At 39.1% G+C, this 27,858-nt stretch overlaps 1 protein-coding gene across 2 annotated transcripts in view; it reads left to right on the top strand.

The window, feature by feature from the left end:
• The window catches only part of CYB5R4 (cytochrome b5 reductase 4), a 97,547-nt gene extending 77,007 nt beyond the window's left edge, over window positions 1-20,540 (top strand). For both annotated transcript variants that reach the window (XM_055274123.2, XM_063637813.1), the window contains exons 15-16: window positions 15,414-15,578; window positions 19,937-20,540. In XM_055274123.2, coding sequence (XP_055130098.1) covers window positions 15,414-15,578; window positions 19,937-19,991 — 220 coding nt within the window. In that variant the 3' untranslated portion in view covers window positions 19,992-20,540. The remainder of the gene's footprint in view (window positions 1-15,413; window positions 15,579-19,936) is intronic.
• The last annotated feature ends 7,318 nt before the right edge of the window (window positions 20,541-27,858 follow it).

The following is a 27,858-nucleotide window of genomic DNA, read 5'->3' as shown; positions in this document are numbered from 1 at the left end:
TCCCACCCCAACAGAGCCCAACAAGCTAAGATCCACTGGCTGGAAATTCTCGCTGCAAGCACAGCAGTTTGAAGTTGATGGGGGACACTCGAGCCTGGTGGGGGGAGGGGCGTCCACCATTACTGAGGCTTGAGTAGGTGGTTTTCCACTCACAGTGTAAAAAAAAAGCAATTGGCAAGTTCGGACTAGGCAGAGCCCACAACAGCGCCGAAAAGCCATGATAGCCAGACTGCCTCTCTAGATTCCTTCTCTCTGCAGGGCATCTCTGAAAGAAAGGCAACAGCCCCAATCAGAGGCTTATAGATAAAATTCCCATCTCCCTGGGACAGAGCGCCTGGGGGAAGGGGCAGCTGTGGGCACAGCTTCAGCAGACTTAAATATTCCTGCCTGCTGACTCTGAAGAGAGCAGTGGATCTCCCAGCACAGTGCTCGAGCTCTGCTAAGTGACAGACTGCCTCCTCAAGTGGGTCCCTGACCCCCAAGCCTCCTGACGGGGAGACACCCCCCAGCAGGGGTCAGCAGACACCTCATACAGGAGAGCTCTGGCTGGCATTTGGTGGGTGCCCTCTGGGATGAAGCTTCCAGAGGAAGGAACAGGCAGCAGTCTTTGCTGTTCTGCAGCCTCTGCTGGTGATACCCAGGAAAACAGGGTCTAGAGTGGACCCCCGACAAACTCCAGCATACCTGCAGCAGAGGGGCCTGACTGTTATAAGGTAAACTAACAAACAGAAAGGAATAGCATCAACATCAAAAAAAAAAAGGATGACCAAGCAAACACTCCATCCAAAGGTCACCAACAGCAAAGACGAAAGGTAGATAAATCCATGAAGTTGAGGAAAAACCTATGCAAAAAGGCTGAAAATGCCAAAAACCAGAATGTCTCTTCTCCTCCAAAGGATCACAACTCCTCACTAGCAAGGGAACAAAACTGGACGGATAATGAGTTTGACAAATTGACAGAAGTAGGCTTCGGAAGGTGGGTAATAACAAACTCCTGAAGGAGCGTGTTCTAACCCAATGCAAGGAAGCTAAGAACCTTGACAAAAGGTTAGAGGAGTATCTAACTAGAATAACCAGTTTAGAGAAGAACATAAATGACCTGATGGAACTGAAAAACACAGCACGAGAACATCGTGAAGCATACACAAGTATCCATAGCCGAATTGATCAAGCGGAAGAAAGGATATCAGAGATTGAAGACAAACTCAATGAAATAAAGCGAGAAGACCATATTAGAGAAAAAAGCATGAAAAGGAATAAACAAAGCCTCCAAGAAATATGGGACTACATTTGGTGTACCTGAAAGTGACGGGGAGAATGGAACCAAGTTGGAAAATACACTTCTGGATACCATCCAAGAGAACTTCCCCAACCTAGTAACACAGACCAACATTCAACTTCAGAAAATACAGAGAACACCACAAAGATACTTCTTGAGAAGAGCAACCCCAAGACATAATCGTCAGATTCACCAAGGTTGAAATGAAGGAAAAAAATGTTAAGGGCAGCCAGAGAGGAAGGTCGGGTTACCCACAAAGGGAAGCCTATCAGACTAACAGGGGATCTCTCTGCAGAAACCCTACAAACCAGAAGAGATTGGGGGCCAATATTCTACATTCTTAAAGAAAAGAGTTTTTAACCCAGAATTTCATATCCAGCCAAATTAAGCTTCATAAGCAAAGGAGAAATAAAATCCTTTAAAGACAAGCAAATGCTGAGGGATTTTGTTACCACCAGGCCTGCCGTACAAGAGTTCCTGAAGGAAGCGCTAAATATGAAAAAGAAAAACTGGTACCAGCCACTGCAGAAACATAGCAGAATGTAAAGACCATTGAAACTATGAAGAAAATGTATCAACTAATGGGCAAAATAACCAGCTAGCATCATAATGACAGGATCAAACTTACACATAACTATATTAACTTTAAATGTAAACGGGCTAACTGCCCCAATTAAAAGGCACAGTCTAGGAAATTGGATAAAGAGTCAAGACCCATCAGTGTGCTGTGTTCAGGAGACCCATCTCATGTGCAAAGACACACATAGGCTCAAAATAAAGGGATAGAGGAAGATTTACCAAGCCAATGGAAAGCAAAAAAAAAGCAAGGGTTGCAATCCTAGTCTCTGATAAAACAGACTTTAAACCAACAAAGATCAAAAAAGACAAGGGCATTACATAATGCTAAAGGGATTAACAAGAAGAGCTAACTGTCCTAAATATATATGCACCCAATACAGGAGCACCCAGATTCATAAAGCAAGTTCTTAGAGACCTACAAAGAGACACTTTGACACAATAATAGTGGGAGACTTTAACACCCTACTGTCAATATTAGACAGGTCAACGAGACAGAAAATTAATAAAGATATTCAGGACTTGAACTCAGCTCTTGACCAAGCAGAACTAATAGACATCTATGGAATTCTTCACCCCAAATCAACAGAATATACATTCTTCACAGTACCACATAGCACTTATTCTAAAATTGACCACATAATTGGAAGTAAAACACTCCTCAGCAAATGCAAAGGAACAGAAATCATAACAGTCTCCCAGACCACAGTGCAATCAAAGTAGAACTCAGGATTAAGAAACTCACTCAAAACTGCACAACTACATAGAAACTGAACAACCTGCTCCGGAATGACTACTGCGTAAATAACGAAATTAAGGCAGAAATAAATAAGTTCTTTGAAACCAATGAGAACAAAGACACAATGTACCAGAATCTCTGGGACACAGCTAAAGCAGTGTATAGAGGGAAATGTATATCACAAAATGCCTACAGGAGAAAGTGGGAAAGATCTAAAATTGACACCCTAACATCACAATGAGAAGAACTACAGAAGCAACAGCAAACAAATTCAAGAGCTAGCAGAAGACAAGAAATAACTAAGATTAGAGAAAAATGTAAGGAGATAGAGACATGAAAAACCCTTTCAAAAAAATCAATGAATCCAGGAGCTGGTATTTTGAAAAGAATAACAGAATGGATAGACTGCTAGCCAGACTAATAAAGAAGAAAAGAGAGAAGAATCAAATAGATACAATAAAAATGATAAAGGGGAGATCACCACTGATCCCACAGAAACACAGACTACCATCAGAGAATACTATAAACAACTCTACACAAATAAAGTAGAAGATCTAGAAGAAATGGATAAGTTCCTGGACACATACACCCTCCCAAGACTAAACCAGGAAGAAGCTGAATCCTTGAATAGACCAGTAACAAGTTCTGAAATTGAGGTAGTAATTAATAGCCTACCAAACAAAAAAAGCTCAGGACCAGACGGATTTACAGCTGAGTTCTACCAGAGGTACAAAGAGGAGCTGGCACCATTCCTTCTGAAACTATTCCAAACAATAGAAAAAGAGGGAATCCTCCCTAACTCATTTTATGAGGCCAGCGTCATCCTGATACCAAAACCTGGCAGAGACACAACAAAAAAAGAAAATTTCAGGCCAATATCCCTGATGAACATCGATGCAAAAATCCTCAATAAAATACTTGCAAACTGAATCCAGCAGCACATTAAAAAGCTTTTCCACCACAATCGAGTTGGCTTTATCCCTGGGATGCAAGGCTAATTCAGCATACACAAATCAATAAACATAATGCATCACATAAACAGAACAAATGACAAAAAACACATGATGATCTCAATAGATGCAGAAAAGGCCTTCAATAAAATTCAACACCCCTTCATGCTAAAAACACTCAAACTAGGTATGATGGAACATATCTCAAAATAATAAGAGCAAACCCACATCTGATATCATGCTGAATGGGCAAAAGCTGGAAGCATTCCCTTTGAAAGCCGGCACAAGACAAGGATATCCCCTCTCACCACTCCTGTTCAACATAGAATATTGCAAGTTCTGGCCAGGGCAGTCAGGCAAGAGAAAGAAAGAAAGAGTATTCAAATAGGAAAAGAGGAAGTCAAATTATCTCTGTTTCCAGATGACGTGATTGTATATTTAGAAAACCCCATCATCTCAGCCCCAAAACTCTTTAAGCTGATAAGCAACTTCAGCAAAGTCTCAGGATACGAAATCAATGTGCAAAAGTCTCAAGCATTCCTATACACCAATAATAGACAGGGAGCCAAATCATGAGTGAACTCCCATTCACAAATGCTACAAAGAGAATAAAATACCTAGGAATCCAACTTACAAGAGATGTGAAGGACCTCTTCAAGGAGAACTACAAACCACTACTCAAGGAAATAAGAGAGGACACAAACAAATGGAACAACATTCCATGCTGATGGATAGGAAGAATCAATATGAAAATGGCCATACTGCCCAAAGTAATTTATAGATTTAATGCCATCCCCATCAAGCTACCATGGACTTTCTTCACAGAATTAGAAAAAAACTATTTTAAATTTCATATGGAACAAAAAAGAGCTCATATAGCTAAGACAATCCTAAGCAAAAAGAACAAAGCCGGAGGCATCATGCTACCTGACTTCAAACTATACTGCAAGGCCACAGTAACCAAAACGGCATGGTACTGGTACCAAAACAGATATATAGACTAGTGGAACAGAACAGAGCCCTCAGAAATAATGCCACACATTTACAACCGTCTGATCTTCCACAAACCTGACAAAAACAAGCAATCAGGAAAGGATTCCCTGTTTAATAAATGGTGTTGGGAAAAGTGACTAGCCATATGCATAAAACTGAAACTGGACCCTTCCTTACACCTTATACAAAAATTAAGATGGATTGGCCGGGCGTGGTGGCTCACGCTTGTAATCCCAGCACTTTGGGAGGCCGAGGCGGGCGGATCACGAGGTCAGGAGATCGAGACCACGGTGAAACCCTGTCTCTACTAAAAATACAAAAAATTAGCCAGGCGTGGTGGCAGGCGCCTGTAGTCCCAGCTACTCAGAGAGGCTGAGGCAGGAGAATGGCGTGAACCCGGGAGGCGGAGCTTGCAGTGAGCCGAGATTGAGCCACTGCACTCCAGCATGGGCGACAGAGCCAGACTCCGTCTCAAAAAATAAATAAATAAATAAAAATTAAGATGGATTAAAGATTTAAATGTGAAATCTAAAACCATAAAAACCCTAGAAGAAAACTTAGGCAATACCATTCAGGACACAGGCATGGGCAAAGACTTCATGACTAAAACTCCAAAAGCAATGGCAACAAAAGCCAAAATTGACAAATGGGATTTAATTAAGAGCTTCTGCACAGCAAAATAAATTATCATCAGAGTGAACAGGCAACCTACAGAATGGGAGAAAATGTTTGCAATCTATCCATCTGACAAAGGGCTAATATCCAGAATCTACAAGGAGCTTAAACAAATTTAGAAGAAAAAAAACAATCCCATGAGAAAGTGTGGGCTAAGGATATGAACAGACACTTTTCAATAGAAGACATTTATGCAGCCAACAAACATACTGGTCATTAGAGAAGTGCAAATCAAAACCACAATGAGATACCATCTCACATCATTAGAATGGCAATCATTTAAAAAGTCAGGAAACAACCTGCTGGAGAGGGTGTGGAGAAATAGGAACACTTTTACACTGTTGGTGGGAGTGTAAATTAGTTCAACTATGGTGGAAGACAGTATGGTGATTTCTTAAGGATTTAGAACCAGAAATACCATTTGACCCAGCAATCCCATTACTGGGTATATACCCAAAGCATGATAAATCATTCTACTGTAAAGGTACATGCACATGTATATTTATTGCAGCACTATTCACAATAGCAAAGACTTGGAACCAACCTAAATGTCCATCAATGATAGACTGGATAAAGAAAATGTGGCACATTACACCATGGAATACTATGCAGCCATAAAAAAGGATGAGTTCGTGTCCGTTGCAGGCACATGGATGAAGCTGGAAACCATCATTCTCAGCAATCTAACACAGAAACAGAAAACCAAACACCGCATGTTCTCACTCATAAGTGGGAGTTGAACAATGAGAACATATGGGCACAGGAAGGGGAACATCACACACCAGGGCCTGTCACAGGGTGGGGGCCAAAGGGAGGGATAGAATTAGGAGAAATACCTAATGTAGATGACAGGTTGATGGGTGCAGCAAACCACCATGCACATGTATACCTATGTAACAAACCTGCACATTCTACACATGTATCCCAGAACTTAAAGTATAATAATTTTTTAAAAAGTAAACAGAGATAGGTAGGCTTAAGACGGTTTTTTAGAAAAGTATTTCTGATGATTTTTTGGCTAAGGTATTCTTTTAGATAGTTACCTTATAAAAGAAATTTCGTAAAATTTTATTTTTTGAAGAATACACATTGTACTTTTGACTTTAACTTGATTTATAAATTAATTGTTAATGTATTGACAGTCTCTGAACATAAAGTATCTTTTAACAGAGTCAACTGTGTTTTTTCTTCCATTTTGATCTACGTAATTTGGGTTGGTGAGATTACATAGGCTGGAGTTTTGAGGATGAGGAAAGGCCCCCTTTTTTCATGTCTGGGTGTCTGGCTCTAACAGCACTCAGCAGGTGAGTGGTACTCTCCAGCTTGCTGACAGAGGTGATAGTGTTCCAACTTCTGGCCTGCCTTTATCCTCCCTCTACTGTTCCTTCTCTCTCTTCTTGCTCTCCCTTGCTGGCTTGGGTGTGCTCTTTCTCTCTCCTCCCTAACGTCTTTCTGGAGACTTTGCTGTCCTTGCTTGAGGCACTGACTCCTAGTATTGTGTAATTTATGATCCCCATAGACTCCCGTCATTTTGGGTTTTTTTATTTTGTTTTGTTTTGTTTTGTTTTGTTTTAGTGAGGTCAGGTCAAGCCCTAGCTAGAAAACAAAATGACCATGCCTGTGTATATGGCTTTGGAAGATTTAGCAGGAATTTTACCATATTCTGAGGCTTGATGTAAAAATGGGAGAACCCTGGCCTTAAAGGCTTATCAGTTGGGTTTGCTAGTACTATTCAGCCAAAACATAATTATTGTGTCCCATGCAAAAAAGGAAAGTAAAAGTTAAGATTTAAGTTGAGATGATTTTAATTAGTCACAGTTGTATTTTAGTTAGCATTTAAGGATCTTCATTTTCTAATACAGTAAATCATCACTCTTTCCCACATCTTGACCCTCTCTATATCACTTATAGTTTTAGTAATAAAGTTCCTGATGCCAAAATATGTTACTGGAACACACTTCTGTCGTTAAATTATTATCGAATTGTAAATATTAAAAAAAATTTCGTAGTTAAGAGAAATACCCTACTGTCTATATAATTAGGTCCCGGTCTTCTACTCCATCCTTTGTGGAACAAGGAGAGGGATAGGAATTATGGATTCTGAGGCTGACATATGATCGAATATTTTCAGCAAGCGTGCTATGCTTGTCCTCAGAGTTTATCTAGATAATATCACTAGCAAATGGAATTCTTCAAAATAAAATTGTATAATGGAAAGTTATTAATCTCTTGGCCTTGGGCAAATTACTCTATCTGGCTGAGCTTCAGTTTTTCCATCTATAAAACAAACATTAATACCTACAGCACAGAATCATTTGGACATGGGAATCAGTGAGTTAGCATATATAGGTGCCTAGCCCAGAATTAGTATGTTTGTAGCAGACATTCATTCATTCATTCATGAAATATGTGTAACATCTATTATGGACCTGTACACATGGATCCAACAGTGATACGATACTGTGTTTGCTTATTTTCTCATGCAGCCCAGGGAATGATTCTCTTCGTTTTCCCTAATTACTGCCCTCAGTAGAATTGCAAAAATATAGATACTTCCTAAATAATTTTTAGAATACTACTCTTTCTATTTCAATCTGATTTTCATGTCATTAAGTATGAAATCTGAACAGAAAAAAAAAATGTGTACCCAAATTTTATCCAAATGTGTTATTAAACTTGACTGTTCTAGCAATTTGGATTCAATTCACCACGTTCCAAGTCTAGCAAAATCTTATCCTTTTCTTCTTATGAAAAATGAGACAAAACATAAGGCAAATATGTGCAGTAGTGGATTTAACTAATTATGTAAACTGAAATCCACACTAAATTCCACTTATCCTTCTCCCAAATACGTGATCAGTGTATGAGGCTCAGTTCATTCAGTACACGCTGGCCCACCTGCTCCCATCAGCAGAATGCCCTAGCTCTGTGATGTCTGTGCTTTTGTAGAATGAGTTTTGAGGGGTGGGACAGGTGGTACAGTTTGACAATGAAGTTGACTTCTAGAAAACATTTTGTGGTATATAAATATAACAAATATTTTCCTTTTGTTTCAAATGAGTCGTTCTTGGAAACCATTAATCTTATTTTAGTAAAGGTAGTGGTACTTTTTTTTATAAACAGCATTTGTTGATTTTCCCTTCTCTTTATAAAATTAATACATGTTTATATAGAAAAGGTGTAAGAAAAAAATCACCCATAATCCTACCACCCAAAGAACAATTATGAACCTTATGGTCTGTATCTTTCTATTCATATGCATACCTACCTTTTTGTTTTGTATATTTAAAATAATGTAGTCATACTAACTATAATTTTTATAACTACATTTCTACTTATTATATTGTGTTTTTTTTACATAAAGAATATTTTCAACAGGTGGTTTTCAACCTTAAGCAACTCTGCCACCCCAGAAACATTTATTGTCACAACTGAGGGAAGAGGTGTTACACCTAGTCAGTAGAGGCCAGGATTGCTGCAAAATATCTTACAATTCACAGGACAGCCCTTCTACAACAAAGAATTATCCAGCCCAAAGTGCCAGTTGTGCCAGTTAGTAAATCCTGCAGTATACCATGATTTTTAATAACTGCATTGTGTTCAGTCATGTGAGCATACCATAATTTAGTTAACTAATTCTCTATTATTTGACATAGTGACTAGAAATTGTTCAATACCTCTCTAACTATTGAGGATAAAGAAGAATCATTAGGTCAAAATGTTTTAAGGCTCTTGATACCTATTATACTTTAAGTTCTGGGATACATGTGCAGAACATGCAGGTTTGTTACATAGGTATACATGTACCATGGTGGTTTGCAGCACCCATCAACCCATCATCTACATTAGGCATTTCTCCTAATTCATCCCTCCCCTGCCCCTCAACCCCCCAACAGGCCCCAGTGTGGAATGTTCCCCTCCCTGTGTCCATGTGTTCTTATTGTTCAACTCCCACTTATGAGTGAGAACATACGGTGTTTGGTTTTCTGTTCCTGTGTTAGTTTGCTGAGAATGATGGTTTCCAGCTTCATCCATGTCGCTGCAAAGGACATGAACTCATCCTTTTTTTATGGCTGCATAGTATTCTATGGTGTAATATGCCACATTTTCTTTATCCAATCTAACATTGATGGGCATTTGGGTTGGTTCCAAGTCTTTGCTATTGTGAATAGTGCTGCAATAAACATACATGTGCATGTGTCTTTATAGTAGAATGACTTATAATCCTTTGCGTGTATACCCAGTAATGGGATTGCTGGGTCAAATGGTATTTCTGGTTCTAGATCCTTGAGGAATCGCCACAGTTTTCTAAGATGGTTGAACTAATTTGCACTCCTACTACCAGTGTAAAATTTCTCCACGTCCTCTCCAGCATCTGTTACATTTTGACAAATAGCCTCTGAAAATGAAAGCACTTAGCAGAGAATACTATACCCAGCCTACATTGTCATTGATGATGACATTAACACTGACAGTGTCCTTAGCGGTGATGTTGTTAGTGTCATTATTTTTACACTAGAGTGTATTGGGAGGTTAGTTGAGGCAAAAGAAAGAGGAGAAATAAAGGGATTCTAAGCAGCATGGAAATGGGTCACAAAGGAAAGGGGACTCTTCACCCACTTATATGCACCAACAGAAGATAGAAGACCATTTACATCAGTAAACATTTGTGTGCTCACTCCCTGCAAAATGTGCTTGACATTACAAAAAGGTAAGAAATCAGTAAGACTACCCTAGTGGTGGTGAAGTTCTAAAGTACGTAAGTGACTGTAAAGTCTGTGCCTTGAGAGGAACAAAAAACATACCATAGATATCTAGCGAAAAGAATTTTATTCCATTTTTGTGAGGGTGCGAATATCAGAGCTTCATGGAAGAAGGGGCTTTTGAGCTGGGCTTTGGGAAATGATTAGCATTTCTTGGAGCGGGAAAATAAATTTGGGTAGTGGGATTGCATAAGACATGAGGGCCAGGATATTCTAGTGTTTTAATGACAGAGTAGAGTTGTTTTGTTGAAATGTTGTGCATGAAGAAGAATGATGCAGAATAACTAAAAATAAACCCATTAAACCTTACATCAGTTTTAGAAGGAATCTTAATAGTTATCATTTCTGATCCTTTTTGTTTACAATTGAGGAAACAAGATAGGCTAAAATCAGGTGCTGAAAGACCTTGAATGTAATTAATGTGTGAAGTAAATATTGTATATCAGATAGACATAGGAAGAAGGCACAGTGACACTCTGCGGCTCATCTCCCTGTCGTGCTAACAGGCTCTGTGGACTATATGTTTTTGTCTTCTGATGTCAGTATTGGGACTAGCAATGTGGCAGTTCCATTTAAGATAGCAAAAGCTGATGATGCCCGAAGAAGAAGTAAATTGAACAGTATACCTGAAACTGTTTCTTTTTCCCCAGCCTCTTATGCACACAGATATGCAGCCCACTAATCTGGAGCCTTATAGCACTTTTGGTTTCTTCCAGGAGATGGTCCTCAGATGTTGTGTTGCTTGGAATGTGTTCTTTGAAATGTTAATGTGTTCCCCGGAATGGACTCTGTGATTGAATAAATTTGGGAAACAGTATATACCTTCTTGAAGATTTACTCTGAACTTAGCATATTTAAGGCTTTCTGAAATTCTAAGGAAATATATTTAACTTTTTTGAACCCATTATGTCACAGACTTACTTGATAGTTAGCCTGCTTTCATGGGATAACTACTAACATCTGGAGGCATACTAGTGTTTCATTAGATTCGTTTTAAGAAATGTTTCCTTGTAATTATAGAAACATATATAATTGTATATGTTTTATCTAATTTTGATTCCTAGTTTTGTGGGATTTTTTTCCTGTGAGCACATAGCAATTTTTACTACAGTTGCAGCCATTTTCTTTAGCTAGAAAAAAGAAAAACAGGAAAAGCTGGGGCCTCAAGAACTCTGAAATACCAATCTGAGAGCAGTGAGGAATCAATGAAGCTTTTAAGCAAAAAAGTTGCAAAGTTGTATCAGTTTTTAGGGGAACTAATATGGCAATGGTATATCAAATAGATTAAGGGCTAAGGCTGTTAATGTAATATTTTAGATGAGATATAAGAACCTGATCTGGAGTTGTGACAGTAAAAATCGGAAGGTAAGGGACTTTGTGTGAGAAAATGAAGGAGGTAAGTTGCTGAAGCTGATTGGGGAGGGAATAAGTCGTTGGATGACTGCTAATGATTTAGACTAAATGAATACATTTGTGTTTCAAGACTTGTCATTTCAGATCACTATCAGCCTACTTTAAAATGAAATTTTTGACAAGCTTACTTAGATTGACGTTTGAGATCACATAGGCACTCATCAGAAGCAGGTCTGTTCTCTCCCTCTTTCATATTACTTTGTATTTTATGGGTTATCTGAATTTATTTTCAGGTAACCTTTTCAAGGGTCCCAACCCCTTCTGGCACTTTTGAAATTATAGAGGAATTTCAAGATGTTTACTGTGTGCCCCCACATGTCTCCAGCATCTCAAAGCTGTAATTTTTTAGACAGTAAGTTAACCTTCATTCAGAAAACCCAGGAGAGAGTATTCCACAGGAATTATCTATATTTTGATATAAAAAATCTTTCATTAAAGAATTATTGAGTCTTAACTTGGGAATGCTCCTGTTCCAGTTTAAGCTCTTTTCTCAGCCTATGAAAAGGAGATAAGCAGGATAACAGCCTCTTTACAATACCTTAAATTGCAACCGTGCTTTCTGTTCACCTTTTCCATTGAGTGTGTAAAATTATAGTCAAGGGACCGTTATGTGAATAAATACAAAATGTATGAGAAGTTTATGCCATTTATGTAAGGATCTGTTACTTATCACCATTTAGTAGATACCTGCAGAAAATATATCACTGATTAGTCTTTTTTATAAAGCATCCCAGTAAGGTACTTACAGCAGACTACAGAAACTTCAGTATTAGTTTAGCAATTTTATTGCAGTGATAGGCTTATTTGAAATAGAGCCACAGGAGACCATCTTTTATCTTTTAATTTAACAGGACAATTTCCACGTTTTATTCAAATATCTATGTATAATTGGAAATTTAAGACAGTGGTTTTATGGCTGCTTTTGGCCCTTTGATCTGATGAAAGAAAGATTATGGATCTTTTTTCCAGAAAAATGCACTGGTGAATTCATATACATTTTTATATGTAATTTTATGGATCCCAGAACAAAGCACATGGCTTTGTTCTTTTAAGTACAATTTTTATTTTTAGCCAACATGGCCTCTTTGTAAATACATTTCTTTATTCAAAAGGCATTTTTTTGTGTGCTTAATTGAGCGAGGCCTGGATACAGTACTGAACAAGACAGACAAGGACCCTGCCCTCATGAAGCAGTAAGCAAATATCACATCCTGAAGTTATTTGAAACTATCTTAGTTTTAAGTTCTCGGAAGGTAAAAGTAAGTTAGCGAATATCTTTGGGGAGGCTATTTTGTGGATTAGCATTGCTGCTAATCCTAAATGGGAAGCTCGAAGTTAAGAAATAAAACATAATTCTGTAGGGGTTTTTAATATAAAATCACAGAATATTAGAGATGTAAGAGATTACTCGTTTCTCAACCTCATTCCACAAATGGAAAGACCTAGAGGCTGGAGTCTGTGGAGAGCTGAGGCGGGTTCTCCAGCCCCTGCTGGAGTCTGTGGAGAGCTGAGGCGGGTTCTCCAGCCCCTGCTGGAGTCTGTGGAGAGCTGAGACGGGTTCTCCAGCCCCTGCTGGAGTCTGTGGAGAGCTGAGGCGGGTTCTCCAGCCCCTGCTGGAGTCTGTGGAGAGCTGAGGCGGGTTCTCCAGCCCCTGCTGGAGTCTGTGGAGAGCTGAGGCGGGTTCTCCAGCCCCTGCTGGAGTCTGTGGAGAGCTGAGGCGGGTTCTCCAGCCCCTGCTGGAGTCTGTGGAGAGCTGAGGGGGGTTCTCCAGCCCCTGCTGGAGTCTGTGGAGAGCTGAGGGGGGTTCTCCAGCCCCTGCTGGAGTCTGTGGAGAGCTGAGGGGGGTTCTCCAGCCCCTGCTGGAGTCTGTGGAGAGCTGAGGGGGGTTCTCCAGCCCCTGCTGGAGTCTGTGGAGAGCTGAGGCGGGTTCTCCAGCCCCTGCTGGAGTCTGTGGAGAGCTGAGGCGGGTTCTCCAGCCCCTGCTGGAGTCTGTGGAGAGCTGAGGGGGGTTCTCCAACCCCTGCTGGTGCTCTTCTTTGGTCTCTTCTTTGGTCTGTGCTGCTTGTGCCAGGCTCCTCAGTTCTTGGGAAACTTAATCCAGCTGCGGCACAGCAATGTGAGGGCAGCTGTACCAGCCTTACCTTGTTTCTGTTTTCATATTTAGTTCCTTTGTCCCCTCACAAGAGAAGCTGTTCACTTCAGCTTTTTCATTCGGTTTAAATTAATGTGTCATGAATTCCTGCTACTCAGTTACTCACTGGAACATCTAGAACTGCTTTCGATTTGATGCTATTGAAATGGTAAGAATTAATTGTGTTTGCTGCAGCAGAGCAGAGAGAGCAGGTACAACACAGAATTTTGATTTACCGTGGCTTTTCACCAGCAATTTGTATAATAGATTACTAAGCCCATGGGAAGAAATAGTCTGTTGTTACATTGTGAGACTTTGTTTTAATCCTGTACCCTTTTGCTTTCATCTGCTTCATTATACTATGTGGGTGCCTCCTGTGTGTTGGCCTGTAGGGATACAGTGATAGCCAAAGCAGACATAGCCCCTGTTCTCTTGGAGTTTAGGGTCTAGTGGAGAAGGTAAACAATAGGTAATCAGCTTAGTGACCACATATTTAAAATCTGAAGTAAATGGCTGTGAAGAAAAGGAAAAAGAAAACATTGCTACAACACATGAAACAAAGGACCTCAACCTTGTGGAGGCACAATACTTCCCTGTGGAAATGATGCTTGAGCTGAAAACTGACGAATGGGGGTGGTAAAGCCATTACAGAAAGAAGAAAGAGAACAGGCAGTGTTATGGCAGTGAAGGCTGAAAGGTAAACAGAGTTAGAGCCAGGACTTGGTGATGAATTGGATATGGAGGGTGAGAGAGAGAGAGGTTCCCAGGATAAATGGCAGGTTTCTGGCTTGTATAACCAAGCAGACTGTGGTGCCAGTTACAGAGATTGTGAGGTTGAGGTTGAGGGCCTTTGAGACAGTGACAGTAAGAAGTCAAATAGGCTTCTTAATCAAACTGGTTGTAAGGATCTGGAAATCACTGGAGAGGTTTGAGCCAGAGATTAAAATGCATGTGTCACTGGTAATTGCTATTTGCTGTGATTTATACCCGCATATTATTATTGTTTATTTTGGGTTCAGGGGGTACATGTGCAGATTTGTTTCAAGGGTATATTGCGTGATGCTGAAATCTGGATTTCTATTGATCTTGTCACCTAGACAGTGAACATAGTTCACACTAGGAGGGTTTTCAGCCCTTGCCCCTTTCCCTACACTTCCCTCCTTTTGGACCCCCCAGTGTCTATTGTTCGCATCTTTATGTTCTTATGTACACAGGGTTTAGCTCCACTCATAAGTGAGAACGTGCAATATTTGTTCTTTTCGTTTCAATACTAGTAGATTATTAATAGAAATGTGGCGTTCTCTGAGATCCCTTGGGATCTCTATTTCATTTATATATTTATTTTTAATTAATTTCTTTTTTAAGAGACAGGTTCTTGCTCTGTCGCCTAGGCTGGTGCAATCATAGCTCACTGGATCAAACGATCCTCCTGCCTCAGCTTCCCAAATAGCTAGGACCACAGGCACATGCCACCACACCTGGCTAAGTTTAAGCAGTTTTTTTTTTGTTTGTTTGTTTGTTTTTTTTGTTTTTTTGTAGAAACTAGGTCTCACTGTGTTGCCCAGGCTGGTCTCAAATTCCTGTTCTCAAACAATCCTCTCACCTTGGCCTCCCAAGATGCTAGGATTACAGGTGTGAGCTACCATGCTTGGATAATTAGTTCAATTTAAAAAAAAAATGCCAAATTACATTCCTTATCTATAGGAAAAGCTAATCCTTAGTAAATATAGATTTACCTATATGTTTTTGTTAAATCTTATAATTTTTTTCAGTGTTTTTCTAGCAAGTGTGTCTTTATATATTAAATTGTTCTTTTAGGGGAGAAATATATTCTTGAACTTGAAACATGTTAATAATATGTTAAACTTTAAAAAACTGTTTTTCTTTTCCCTAGACTGGATGTTGAATTTGTTCTCTCAGCACCTACTTCTGAATGGAATGGCAAACAGGGACATATTTCACCAGCTCTTCTTTCTGAATTTTTGAAAAGAAATTTGGACAAATCCAAAGTTCTCGTCTGCATTTGTGGACCAGTGCCATTTACAGAACAAGGAGTAAGGTGAGTAGGAAACAGACTGCCCAACCCTGAAATGAAGATCTTTCATAACAAGCATCTCTCAGTTCTTCCTATTTATATGAAACTGCACTTTAATAATCTTACAGTTTTAGAAAATAACAAAGTCTTTAAATCTTCGTATAGTTTGAGCTGGAGGTCAGGATTATGCATATTGTTAGATAAAACACAAAAGTAAGTTACAGCTAGCAGTCAGTGTTCTCTGCTCGTGATGGCTGCCATTATGGTTACACTCAGAAGATTGGTGCCACAATCTTATTTGGGACATTAGGCCCAACCTCTTCTTCCATCAAAGCTTTATAATATATAGTAATTAATGAGGAATGTTCATCTCATTGTAGCTTTTCATCTTCATTCTCTGTAACTAGGTGAAAGTTAGTAAATAATATATGTGATCAAAAGTCAAGCAGAAAGACAAAAAGGGAAGACTAGAACACAAATAAGGCAAGACTAATAGTTGAAGCATGGATCGTGAAAAATCAGTGGTGGTGGCAATCCTGTTTGAAATTCATCTTAATGTGATTTAGCTTTAAAGTGGCACTTTAAAATATTTGGTTAAATATAGCCCCTATTGGATTTCTAGATAATTTTAAATATGGCTCTTTTAAGTGCCCTATTCTTATTTAGTAGGTGACTGAGCCTAACATTTCTAGATGTTGATAAAAAGAGTCAAACTCTGTAAGATCTTTGAAGAGATTTATTCTGAGCCAAATATGAGTGACCATGGCCTGTGACACAACCCTCAGGAGGTCCTGAGAACGTGTGCCCGAGGTGGTCGGGGCATAGCTTGGTTTGATACATTTTAGGGAGGCATGAGACATCAATCAAATACATTTAAGAAATACATTGGTTTGGTCCAGAAAGGCAGGACAACTCAAAGCTGGGTTGGGGGCGGAGCACGGGTTTCCAGGCTCTAGGTAAGTTTAAACATTTAAATATTTTCTGGTTGACAATTGGTTGAGTTTGTCTAAAGACCTGAGATCCATAGAAAGGGAATGTTCAGGTTAAGATAAAAGATTGTGGAGACCAAGGTTCTTTTGAAGTCTTGCAGTGGCTGCCCTTAGAGATGATAGATGACAATGTTTCCTATTCAGACCTTTAAAAGGTATTAGATTCTTAGTTAACCTCTTCAGATTGGGCCGGCCTGGAAGAAAAAGATCTAGCTATGTTAACAGGATTCTTTACAGATGCAAATTTTCCCCCACAAAGGATAGATTTGCAGGGCCATTTCAAGATATGGCAAAGAAACATGTTTTGGGGTAAAATATATTTATTTTCTTCCTTGTCTCATAATGTTATACCAGAGTCAGGTTGGACAGTAAGTCACGATATATAGGGTTAAATAAAACCCATCTGATGAGAAGTTATGGTTTGTAGGGCATGACTTCCCAGACCTCTTAGATAGGAATTTGGGCAAGATAAAAAAAAAAAAATCAGAGTTTAGTCCTCATAGATAATCTTTTATCTTACTTTTTTATTTAAGATTTTAATTATAGAAAAGATTGACCCCCCCAAATCAATAAAGGCATTAAAAACTTTTTTCTTCCATGTTGACTTTAAAATGTATTTTATTTTTAATTAAATATATTTCTGTATTTTAATGCTTTAAGAAAAATGTTCTTTTAGTTAAACTCTTTCAATTTAAGAAGATTTTTCAAGTTTCTGCGTAAACTTTTGCTCTTTTAAAGCTCAAGCAAAACTATTAAAATTACAATGAAGACTAACATAGTTTGAATATAAAAATTTTTTTTTTTAGGAAAAAAGGCTAAGAGCTGTACTGTACTGTCTTCTGCTGTATTGCTTCTGCTATTTTAGAAGTATCTCAATGAGTACTTTATAGATTGCAGTATAATAATACTTTTAAATAATTAGAAGCATTTTTGCATTTTTAAAATTGACCATAAACTTGGGGAGGCCAAGGCAGGTGGATCACCTGAGGTCAGGAGTTCGAGACCAGCCTGGCCAACGTGGTGAAACCCTGTCTCTACTAAAAATACAAAATTAGCCGGGCATGGTGGTGGGCGCCTGTAATCCCAGCTACTTGGGAGGCTGAGGCAGGTGGATCGCTTGAACCTAGGAGGCGGAGGTTGCAGTGAGCCAAGATCGTGCCTTTGCACTCCAGCGTGGGCAACAAGAGCAGAACTCCGTCTCAAAAAAAAAAAAAAAAAAAAATTTGACCAGAACCTATATGGCTTTCTTTTCTCAGTTTTACCTCAGAGCCAGTCTTTCAATGCTGTACTAACTGGCTTACCCAGAGTTGCTCAGGAGTATTTATTAATCATTACATATGGATTCCTGTTATTACTCACTCCTGAACATGCTGCATAGAGTTGCATTTTGAGATGTAACTTGATTCAAATCAGTACTTAAAATTCATAGTAGCTGCCCTTGTGACTTCCAGTTAGGACTCATTTCTTTGCTTTCCTTATCCTCATCATCTTAATGGATGTGGTGTATTTTTCTTGATTGGCAATTATGTGGGTTTCTTATTATAGTTTTTGCTGTTCTGAAAAATGAGTCTTTCTTATGATGTCCACTCCTATAGTGCTCCAAAGTTAACCTCATGTCTGCTACATAGATTATATTATAAATAGAGCCATCCCAGACATCTTCTCCATATTTGGTGAACATTTGTCAATTTGTATGGTATGATAACAGAGAAAGACTCAAACCTATTTTTTTTTAAATATAGATAAGCAGCTTATCATTACTTGGCCAGTAATGGTTCTTTATCCGTTAAATATGCACTTTATTACAGAGATTAGTAAAACAGTCTCTGCTTTCAAGGACCACACTATCTAGTGGTAGAAACCAATGCGCATGCTGATAACTAAAGTATGACTCAGAACACCATAAATATCTTACTAGAGATAAAATCGAGATGTTACAGGAATTCCGGGAGAGATGGGTTACTTTCACCTAGCGATGTGTGTGTTGGAGAGACAGGAGCTGCATGGTCAAAAAAATCATGTGCACTGCACGTGGACTAAAACCTACCAGTCAAGAGAGATGGAGAAGGGGATAGTACAGGCAGAGAGAACTGGCAGATGCGTTAGGGGTGCAGATTTATACAAAAGACTAGACTGGTTTGGCTAGAGTGAAGCTGCTTCCTGGGAGAACAGGATGGAATGGTAGCGTGGGCCCAGATACTGAGAGGCTTTACTGCTGCACTGTGTTGGCTTCAGCTCCTGTGCCCTACTGGCCCTTTGTGTGAGTATATATATGCCCTCTGGGAGCTGCCAGCTGGGGTTTAAATCCCAGGTCTACCACTTACAAGCATCTTACAATCATTTGCTGGGTGTCCTAGAGCAGTTCTTAACCTTTCTAAGCTTTAGTGCACTTATCTATAAAAATGAATAAGTAATAATACCTAAGCATGTGAAGTGCGTAGCAAAGTGACAACATTTATAATAGAGTAAGTGGTAAAAAAGTAGTTATTATACTATTTTCCTAGTTGAATAATACGCAGTATTTCTGCTTTTCCTGTTCAGTAGGGGGAGAATGAAGATAGAATAATAGGGGAATCAACTCCTTTCTTTGAAAACTGGTGAATAAAGGGGAAAAAATTAAACGTTTATTCTCCCTTTGTTATATGAGCCATACTACTAAATAGTCACATAATAAATGAGCAGACATTTTTCTTTATAGGATTCCTCAGCTGATTAATGAATAAAGAATGATAGAAGTGGAATATCACCAATTGCAGTGCTTAATGAACTAATGGATCTATACATAGATCATAATGGTAGCTGGCATCCAAAAAGAGAGGCAACCATTTATTACATGCCTCCAGATAGAGGAGCATTACCTATGAAATAGTCTTGTCAAAAAGATTTGAACCTGTGTCTAATCAAGCCTCTAGATCCATTTATTAACTTATGGAAAATATGAGGACGTAGAGACATATTATTAAGGAATACCACAGGGATGTAGAAAAATGAAGGTTTTAGGAGACTCAACAAATAAAAATCTGATTTTTGTCAACAAATAAATTGCAGGATGGAGTGGGGATCTGGGGGATCTTATAGATCGAAGGATGCCTAAAAGACTTATCAGCCAATCATAATGAGTAAATTTTAATTGGATATTGATTGAAACTATTTTTTTAAATTATGACATTTATGAGCTAGTTGAAAATTTGAGCACTGCTTAGATATTTCATGATATTTAGGAGTTACTACTAATCACTAATTTTTTAAGAAGTGATAGTTTTTTTATTAAAAAAAACTACATAGTGAATGGGGAAAATGAAAAAGTGTCATGATTATGGTGGTAAACTGCTCTTATTTCTTCATTTTAAAGCATTTTCCCTAAGAAACATGTGCTTTTTATTTGTTTTTCAGGTTGCTGCATGATCTCAACTTTTCCAAAAATGAGATCCATAGTTTTACAGCATAATGAAGAGCTGTCATTGTCCTTTATTCAACTAGTTTATCTAAATTTGTGATTGCTTAGGGTTTTTTAAGAGAACATTTTTGCACATAATAAAAGGTTAACTAGAATCCAGCCTTCAGTTTCTTAAATGAAATCAAATGTTCCTTCAGTATAGATAACTTCTTGGCTTTCTTTTGTACCATAACTTATTTTACTATTGATATTTTACCTGGAAAGTTAATCATGGCAACAAATACATACAGGATTCTTTGTTATGAATCACAAATTTCCTTGCCATTTAAATTATATCACTGTTCTACAATAAGCACTTGTGTTTTATGACATAATAAAGTAAATGATCACTTTGATCATGTTTCTATGCTATAAAATGTCTTATTAGCAATACAGATGAAATTTTACATTGCACTGTTAACTCAGGAAATGATCATTTATGTCCTTGTTTTTAATGTTAAAACATAGAATGTTATAACTTATTAAGTGATCCAAACATTTGTGTGTGTGTGTATGGCATTGATGCACAATAGAATAAAATTATGCGTAAGTTCTTTTTAATCCTTGTGGTAGAAATGTGGTTGAATGCAACAATATTGGGCCAGCATCTCAAGGGGAATTTTAAAAGGCAGCAATAAAATACATTAGAGACATGACCCACATGCGCCTTTGGACTAGGTGTGTTAACAGAGCTTGAGAGAGGGAACTTTGACAGCTATTTTTATTCTTAGCCAAAAACAAAGACATTAGGAAAGAGAATGAAAGTATAGTGTCTAGTTCCACAGCATAAAGTTATTATTTGGTGCTTTGGAATGGGTTGAATTTTAATTCTTTAGTCCATCTAAATCAGCTGGAAAAATGAGGAACATTCTGCCTTGAATGGTTCTTCCCCTGGTTGGCTGCTTTCTCCACAACTGGTGGTTCAGCAGGAAGCCCTCTTAGGTTCTTGCATGTGGGCAACTTATTTTCTCTCCCTGCTGCTTTGTGCAACTGTCAAATACTTTCACAGATTCAGATCAACAAAGGGTACCAAGAATAGTCATTGTGAGCTTTTCGTGAGGAAAGTGTTGAATGCATAGGTAGCTACTATATAAGCTAACTAGGATTTTTCAGTCTTAGTACAGCTGCAATATTTTCACAGAAATAGGGGATGAAAGAGTCTCCAATTTCTCTAAATGATTTTGTAAACAGCTAAATCTTTGCTGAATGAATAATATACTCAAGAGGAACACAATATTAATATTCCCCAAATTACAGACACCCAGCTTGTGAAGCTTCCTATGTGCAAATGGCTGGTTGAACACTATCACTTTTTCCTGTGCCTCTGTCTTCTGTAGCCAATTCCACCATCATCATTATTCACAAAGACAGGAATCTAGCTGTCCTGGACTGGTAGTGTTCCCTGGTAGCTAACAAGAACTTTTTGTAGCTTCATGCCTTCCCCCTACTTATTTTTTTCCATCTAAGGGTGAGATGATTTGGCTCTGTGTCCTCACCCAAATCTCATCTCAAATTGTAATTCCCACATGTCGAGGGAGGGTCCTGGTGGAAAGTGATTGGATCATGGGAGTGATTGCCCCCATGCTGTTCACGTGATGGTAAGTGAGTTCTCATGAGATCTGATGGTTTAAAAGTGTGGCATTTCCTCCCCACCTCCTTCTGTCTTATGAAGAAGGTCCTTGCTTCTTCTTTGCTTTCTACCATAATTGTACGTTTCCTGAGGCCTCCCCAGCCATGCAGAACAGTGAGTCAATTAAACCTCTTTTCTTCATAAATTATCCAGTCTCAGGTAGTTCTTTATAGCAGTGTGAAAATGGACTAATACAAAAAGAGACCATGTACCACTTTTTTTTAGTTCATTTGCGATGTATCAAATCTAACTTAGCCAACATCTTTCTCATCTTTTCTAAGCCTCTTCTTTTTTCTCTCTCCAGTCCCAAGCAGCAGATTCTCCTCTCTATTAGTGGCTATATGTAATGCTTCCTCATTCCTCCTTTTATGTTTTATATTTTAAAACAAATCCATAAATATCTCCTGGGTAATCTCCACTGACATGATTTTATCAACTTAACATGTTAATTCCCAAATGGGAGTGACTAATTTGAGAATCAGCTGAGCTTCAGTTTTCAATATCCATTTGCTTCCTGCATACCACCCCACCATCCACTTAGTAAGCCATTCTAGAACTATTAGGAATCAACATCAATGTCCCCTTCTCCAGTCTGACTCTTCCCTACCAGCTAACCCTGTCCTGTCATCCCTCAGCTGGATTAGTACAGTAGCTTGATAATTCATCTTCATGCTGCAGTCCTGATCTCCTAAAATTCATTCTCCATTCCAGGGTATTCTAGAAGGACTTGGAGGAAAAAAATCCCCCAAGTAGAGCCTCAGTCTTCCAATGAATGCAACCAAATACTGAGGAGCACAGATAGGAGTATAGTTTATCACTGTTATTCTCAAGCAAATAACTCAAAGACTCCTACATCACATATTTGCATTGAAGAAAAAGAATTACGCTCAAAGTCACATTTGCTTGCAAATTCTGCTTTTTTAAAAAAAAATTTATGTATTAATTTTCTATTGCTGCTAGATCAAATTACTACAAACTTAGTAGCTTAAAACAACACCCATTTATTATCTCACAGTTCCATGGCCCAGAAATCTAGGCACAATGTGGCTCAACTGGGTCCTCTGCTTAAAGCCTCAGAAGGCTGAAATCAGATTGTCAGCTGATCTGGGCTCTTAGCTAGAGGCTGTAAGGGGAAGTCCCTAGATAAGAGTTCTTTCAGCCTCATTAGGTAGATTTCAGTTCCTTGCAGTTGTAGGACCGAGTTCCCCATTTCCTTGCTAGCTGTTAGCTGTGGGCTAGTCTTTGTTTCTAGAATCTGCCCACATTCCTTCTCATACTTTCTGTGTGACCCTCTTCAGCATTATAGATGAATCTCATGCTTTCAATCTCTCTGAATTCCCTTGTGGGCCTCTTCAGCATTAGTAGATGAATCTTATACTTTCAATCTCTCTGAATTCCCCTTCTGCCGTATCTTTCTTGCCCTAGCAAGAGTTCACTGCTTTTAAGATCTCATGTGGTTAGATTGGACCCACCCAGATATCCAGGGTAATCTTCCTATTTTAAAAATCTATAATTTTAATTATAGCTGTAAAGTCCCTTTTCCTATATAATATATTCAAAGGTTGCAGGCATTTGGGTGTTGACATCTTTGATGGGCACGTTTTGTCTACCACAGGCTATAGAAAGAACAGAGAAATTTGTCCAAGATAAGATGATTAGGCTTTGTCTAGATAGGGGCCCTTGCTATGGGCCCTCAGTTTTTACCTTAATGTAACAGAACATGAGAGGAGCTTTGACACCCCAAAAGAGTCAACTTCATTATGCTGGCAAAGGCATGGGTACAACCTGCTCTGTGATCTACCTTCTGAACCACACAGCTTGTCCTGAACCAGGCTGGGGCTGAGTCTGTTGATAACGGACCCCCATTTTTGGGCAGAAAAAACAGATTCTGTATGATCTACAGTATTTAAAATTGTGGCAAATAAATTATAAAGGAAAAATGGAATCTCAACTAGTTACAGTCTCTTGGTGTCTTTCAACATTGGTTTTTTTGTGAAGTCATCTTCACCCAGCATTGCAAGTTTAGCAGACCTCACAGAATGCCAGAGTGATCTTAAAATTCAAAAATGAGTTTACTTTCTTTGTTAAAGTTCTCTTTTGATGCGTAGCTAGCCCCCATTCATGGAATGGAAGCGTTATCTTGGGTGCAGCCTTATACGTAGAGTTAAAATGTGGAAACAACCCAAACATCCTGATATGGTTTGGCTGGGTGTCACCACCCAAATCTCATCTTGAATTGTACTCTTATAATTCCCACGTGTTGTGGGAGGGACCCAGTGCGAGATAATTTGAATCATGGGGGCAGTTTCCCTCATACTGTTCTCGTGGTAGTGAATAACTCTCACAAGGCCTGGTGGTTTTATCAGGGGTTTCCGCTTTTGCATCTTACTCATTTTCTCTTGCGGCCACCATGTAAGAAGTGCCTTTCACCTCCTGCCATGATTCTGAGGCCTCCCCAGCCATGTGGAACAGTAAGTCCAATTAAACCTCTTTTTTTTCCCCAGTCTCAGGTAAATCTTTTATCAGCAGCATGAAAATGGACTAATACAGTAAATTGGTACCAGTAGAGTAGGGTATTGCTGCAAAGATACCGGGAATGTGGAAGCAGCTTTGGAACTTGGTAACAGGCAGAGATTGGAACAGTTTAGAGGGCTCAGAAGAAGACAGGAAAATGGGACAGTTTGGAACTTCCTTGAGACTTGTTGAATGGCTTTGACAAAAATACTGATAATGATATGGACAATGAAATCTAGGCTGAGGTGGTCTCAGGTGGAGATGAGGAAGCTGTTGAGAACTGGAACAAAGGTGACTCTTGTTATGATTTAGCAAAGAGATTGGTGGCATTTTGCCCCTGCCCTAGAGATTTGTGGAACTCTGAACTTGAGAGAGATGATTAAGGGTATCTGGTGGAAGAAATTTCTAAGCAGCAAAGCATTCAAGAGGTGACTCAAGTGTTGCTAAAGGCATTCAGTTTTAAAAGGGAAGCAGAGCATTAAAGTTCAGAAAATTAGCAGCTTGACAATGCGATAGAAAAGAAAATCCTGTTTTCTGAGGAGAAATTCAAGCTGGCTGTAGATATTTGCATAAGTAACAAGGAGCTGAATGTTAATTTCCAAGACAATGGGGAAAATGTTTCCAGGGCATGTCAGAGATGTTTGTGGCAGCCTCTTCTATCACAGACCTGGAGGTCTAGGAGGAAAAAATGGTAAAAATGGTTTTGTGGGCAGGGCCTAGGGTCCTTGTGCTGTGTGCAGTCCAAGGACTTGGTGCCCTGTTTCCTAGCCATTCTGGCCATGGCTGAAAGGGTCCAACATAAAACGCAAGCCATGGCTTCAGAGGGTGAAAGCCTCAAGCCTTGGCAACTTCCACGTGATGTTGAGCATGTGGGTCATGCACAGAAGTCAAGAAATGGGGTTTGGGAACCTCTGCCTAGATTTTGGAAGAGGTATGGAAATGCCTGGATGCCCAGGCAGAAGTTTGCTGCAGGGGTGGGGCTCTCATGGAGAACCTCTGCTAGGGCAGTGCAGAAGGGAAATGTGGGGTTGGAGCCCCCACACAGAGTCACTACTGGGACACTGCTTAGTGGAGCTGTGAGAAGAGGACCACTGTCCTCCAGACCCCAGAATGGTAGATCGACTTACATCTTGTACCAGGTGCCTGGAAAAGCTACAGACACTCAACACCAGCCCATGAAAGCAGCCAGGATGGAGGCTGTACCCTGAAAGCCACAGGGCCAGAGCTGCCCAAGACCATGGGAACCCACCTCTTGCATCAGTGTGACCTGGATGTGAGACCTGGAGTCAAAGGAGATCATTTTGGAGCTTTAAAATTTGACTGCCCCGCTGGATTTTGGACTTGCATGGGCCCTGTAACCCCTTTGTTTTGGCCAATTTCTCCCATGTGGAATGGCTGTATTTACCCAATACCTATACCCTCATTGTATCTAGGAAGTAACTAGCTTGCTTTTGATTTTACAGGCTCATAAGTGGAAGGGACTTGCCTTGTCTCAGGTGAGACTTTCGAACTGTGGACTTTTGGGTTAATGCTGAAATAAATGAAGACTTTGTAGTACTGTTGGGAATGCATGATTGGTTTTGAAATGTGAGGACATAAGATTTGGAGGGGCCAGGGGTGGGATGATATGGTTTGGCTCTGTGTCCCCTCCCAAATTTCACCTTGAATCGTACTCCCATAATTCCCATGTGTTATACATGGGACCTTGTGGGAGATAATTTGAATCATGGGGGTGGTTTCCCCCATACTGTTATCATGGTAGAGAATAAGCCTCATGAGATCTGATGATTTTATTAGGGGGTTCTGCTTTTGCATCTTACTCATTTCTCTTGCTGCCACTCCGTAAGAGGTATCTTTAACCTACCGCCATGATTCTGAGGCCTCCCCAGGCATGTGGAACAGTAAGTCCAATTAAACCTCTTTTTCTTGGTTTAATTTCTTGGATATGTCTTTATCAGCAGTGATTCTATTCCTGTGAAATGTCTAGAACAGGCAAATCTATGAGACATAAAGTAATTAAGTGGCTGCTCAGGGGATACAGGAATAGGGGATAATAACTAAAGGGTTGGGAGGATGTTTTTGAAATGCTAAAATATTCTAAAGTTGAGTGTGGTTATGGTTGCACATACTTATGAATATACTTAAAAATGTTGAATTGTACATTTTAAGTAGATGAATTGTATCTAATTTGAACCATATCTCAGTAAAGATACAAAAATGTTTTTGGATACTAAGACTAAACTAGAAAGAGCACAAGAGGAAATACGTATTATATAAGAAGAAAAGAGTAAAAAGAATGTAAATCTTTAAAAAAATAAAAATAAAAAGGAGGCCCGTGTGTGGTGGCTCATGCCTGTAATCCCAGCACTTTGGGAGTCCGAGGCAGGTGGATCACCTGAGGTCGAGACCAGCCTGACCAACATGGAGAAACCCTGTCTCTACTAAAAATACAAAATTAGCCAGATGTGGTGGCATATGCCTGTAATCCCTGCTACTTGGGAGGCTGAGGCAGGATAATTGCCTGAACCCAGGAGGCGGAGGTTGCAGTGAGCCGAGATTGCACCTTTGCACTCCAGCCTGGGCAACAAGAGTGAAACTCCATCTCAAAAAATAAAACAAATAAAAAGGATTCTAGAGGAAGTGGTAAATAGTGAAGATAGGCAAAGAATATCCAACATATGAATAACAGTAGTCCTTGAAGACAAAAATCAAAGAAAAAAATACTAAAAACTCTACTTAATGAAAAATCATCATGAAATTAACAAAAAAAATTGAAATTAATGTTGAAAGAGCACCAGAGAGTATACATCCAAAAAGACCAACATTAATATAAATTTTAGTAAAATTACTGAACCATAAAAAGTAAATGTCTTTAGTTATCTAAACAAAAACTAATTACTTAAAAGGGAAAGAAAATTAGATCATCACCAGACTTTTCAACAGCATTGCCTTATGCCTTAAGAAAGTGTTGTACCACATTTGATATCCTGATGGAAAAAAATGTGAGCCAAGGATTTTACACCCAACAAAACTTAATTGTGAATATAAAGGCATAAACCAGTATAGAATGCAAAAACTTGGTAACTATTGTTTTCCAAAGCCTTTCCTAAGTAATCTACAAAAGAACAAGCTTTAAACAACCAGAAAGACTAGAGAGTCATCAATAAAAGGATTGGAGAACATTAAACTTGTAAAACTAAAACAAAATGAGGGTTAAAAAAGAAAGAGTATAGATATATGCTAAACTATTTCAGTAGTTTTGGCAGTGGTTGCATTAGTATTGTTATTCTGAAGATGTGAAATAATGCAAATGCATAATAAAAAATGTCATCTGGTCTCCAGTCTCTCTGTATTTTCCATTTAAATATTTCTGGGGTGAAGTGGATTAAAATAGCTCTGCTGATAAAACTATTATTAAACTCTGAGAAGAATTTTCACTAAGTTAAACTCCTGGGCTGTGAGATGGAATCAAAGGTTCACAATACTACCTGCCTCATGGTTTAGTCAGACCACACAAGATCTTTCCTATTTTTTTTTTTTTCTTAGAGTTTCGCTCTTTTTGCCCAGGCTGGAGTGCAATGGTACAGTCTCGGCTCACTGCAACCTCTGCCCACTGGGTTCAAGTGATTCTTCTACCTCAGTCTCCTTAGTAGCTGGGATTACAGGCACGCACGTTGATGCCCAGCTAATTTTGTATTTTAGCAGAGACGAGATTTCACCATGTTGGTGAGGCTG

This window comes from Symphalangus syndactylus, chromosome 4 (genome assembly GCF_028878055.3).
Source record: "Symphalangus syndactylus isolate Jambi chromosome 4, NHGRI_mSymSyn1-v2.1_pri, whole genome shotgun sequence".
NCBI lineage: Eukaryota > Metazoa > Chordata > Mammalia > Primates > Hylobatidae > Symphalangus > Symphalangus syndactylus.
The sequence above is the reverse complement of the archived record's forward strand: the minus strand, read 5'-3'. Positions and strand labels throughout refer to the sequence as shown.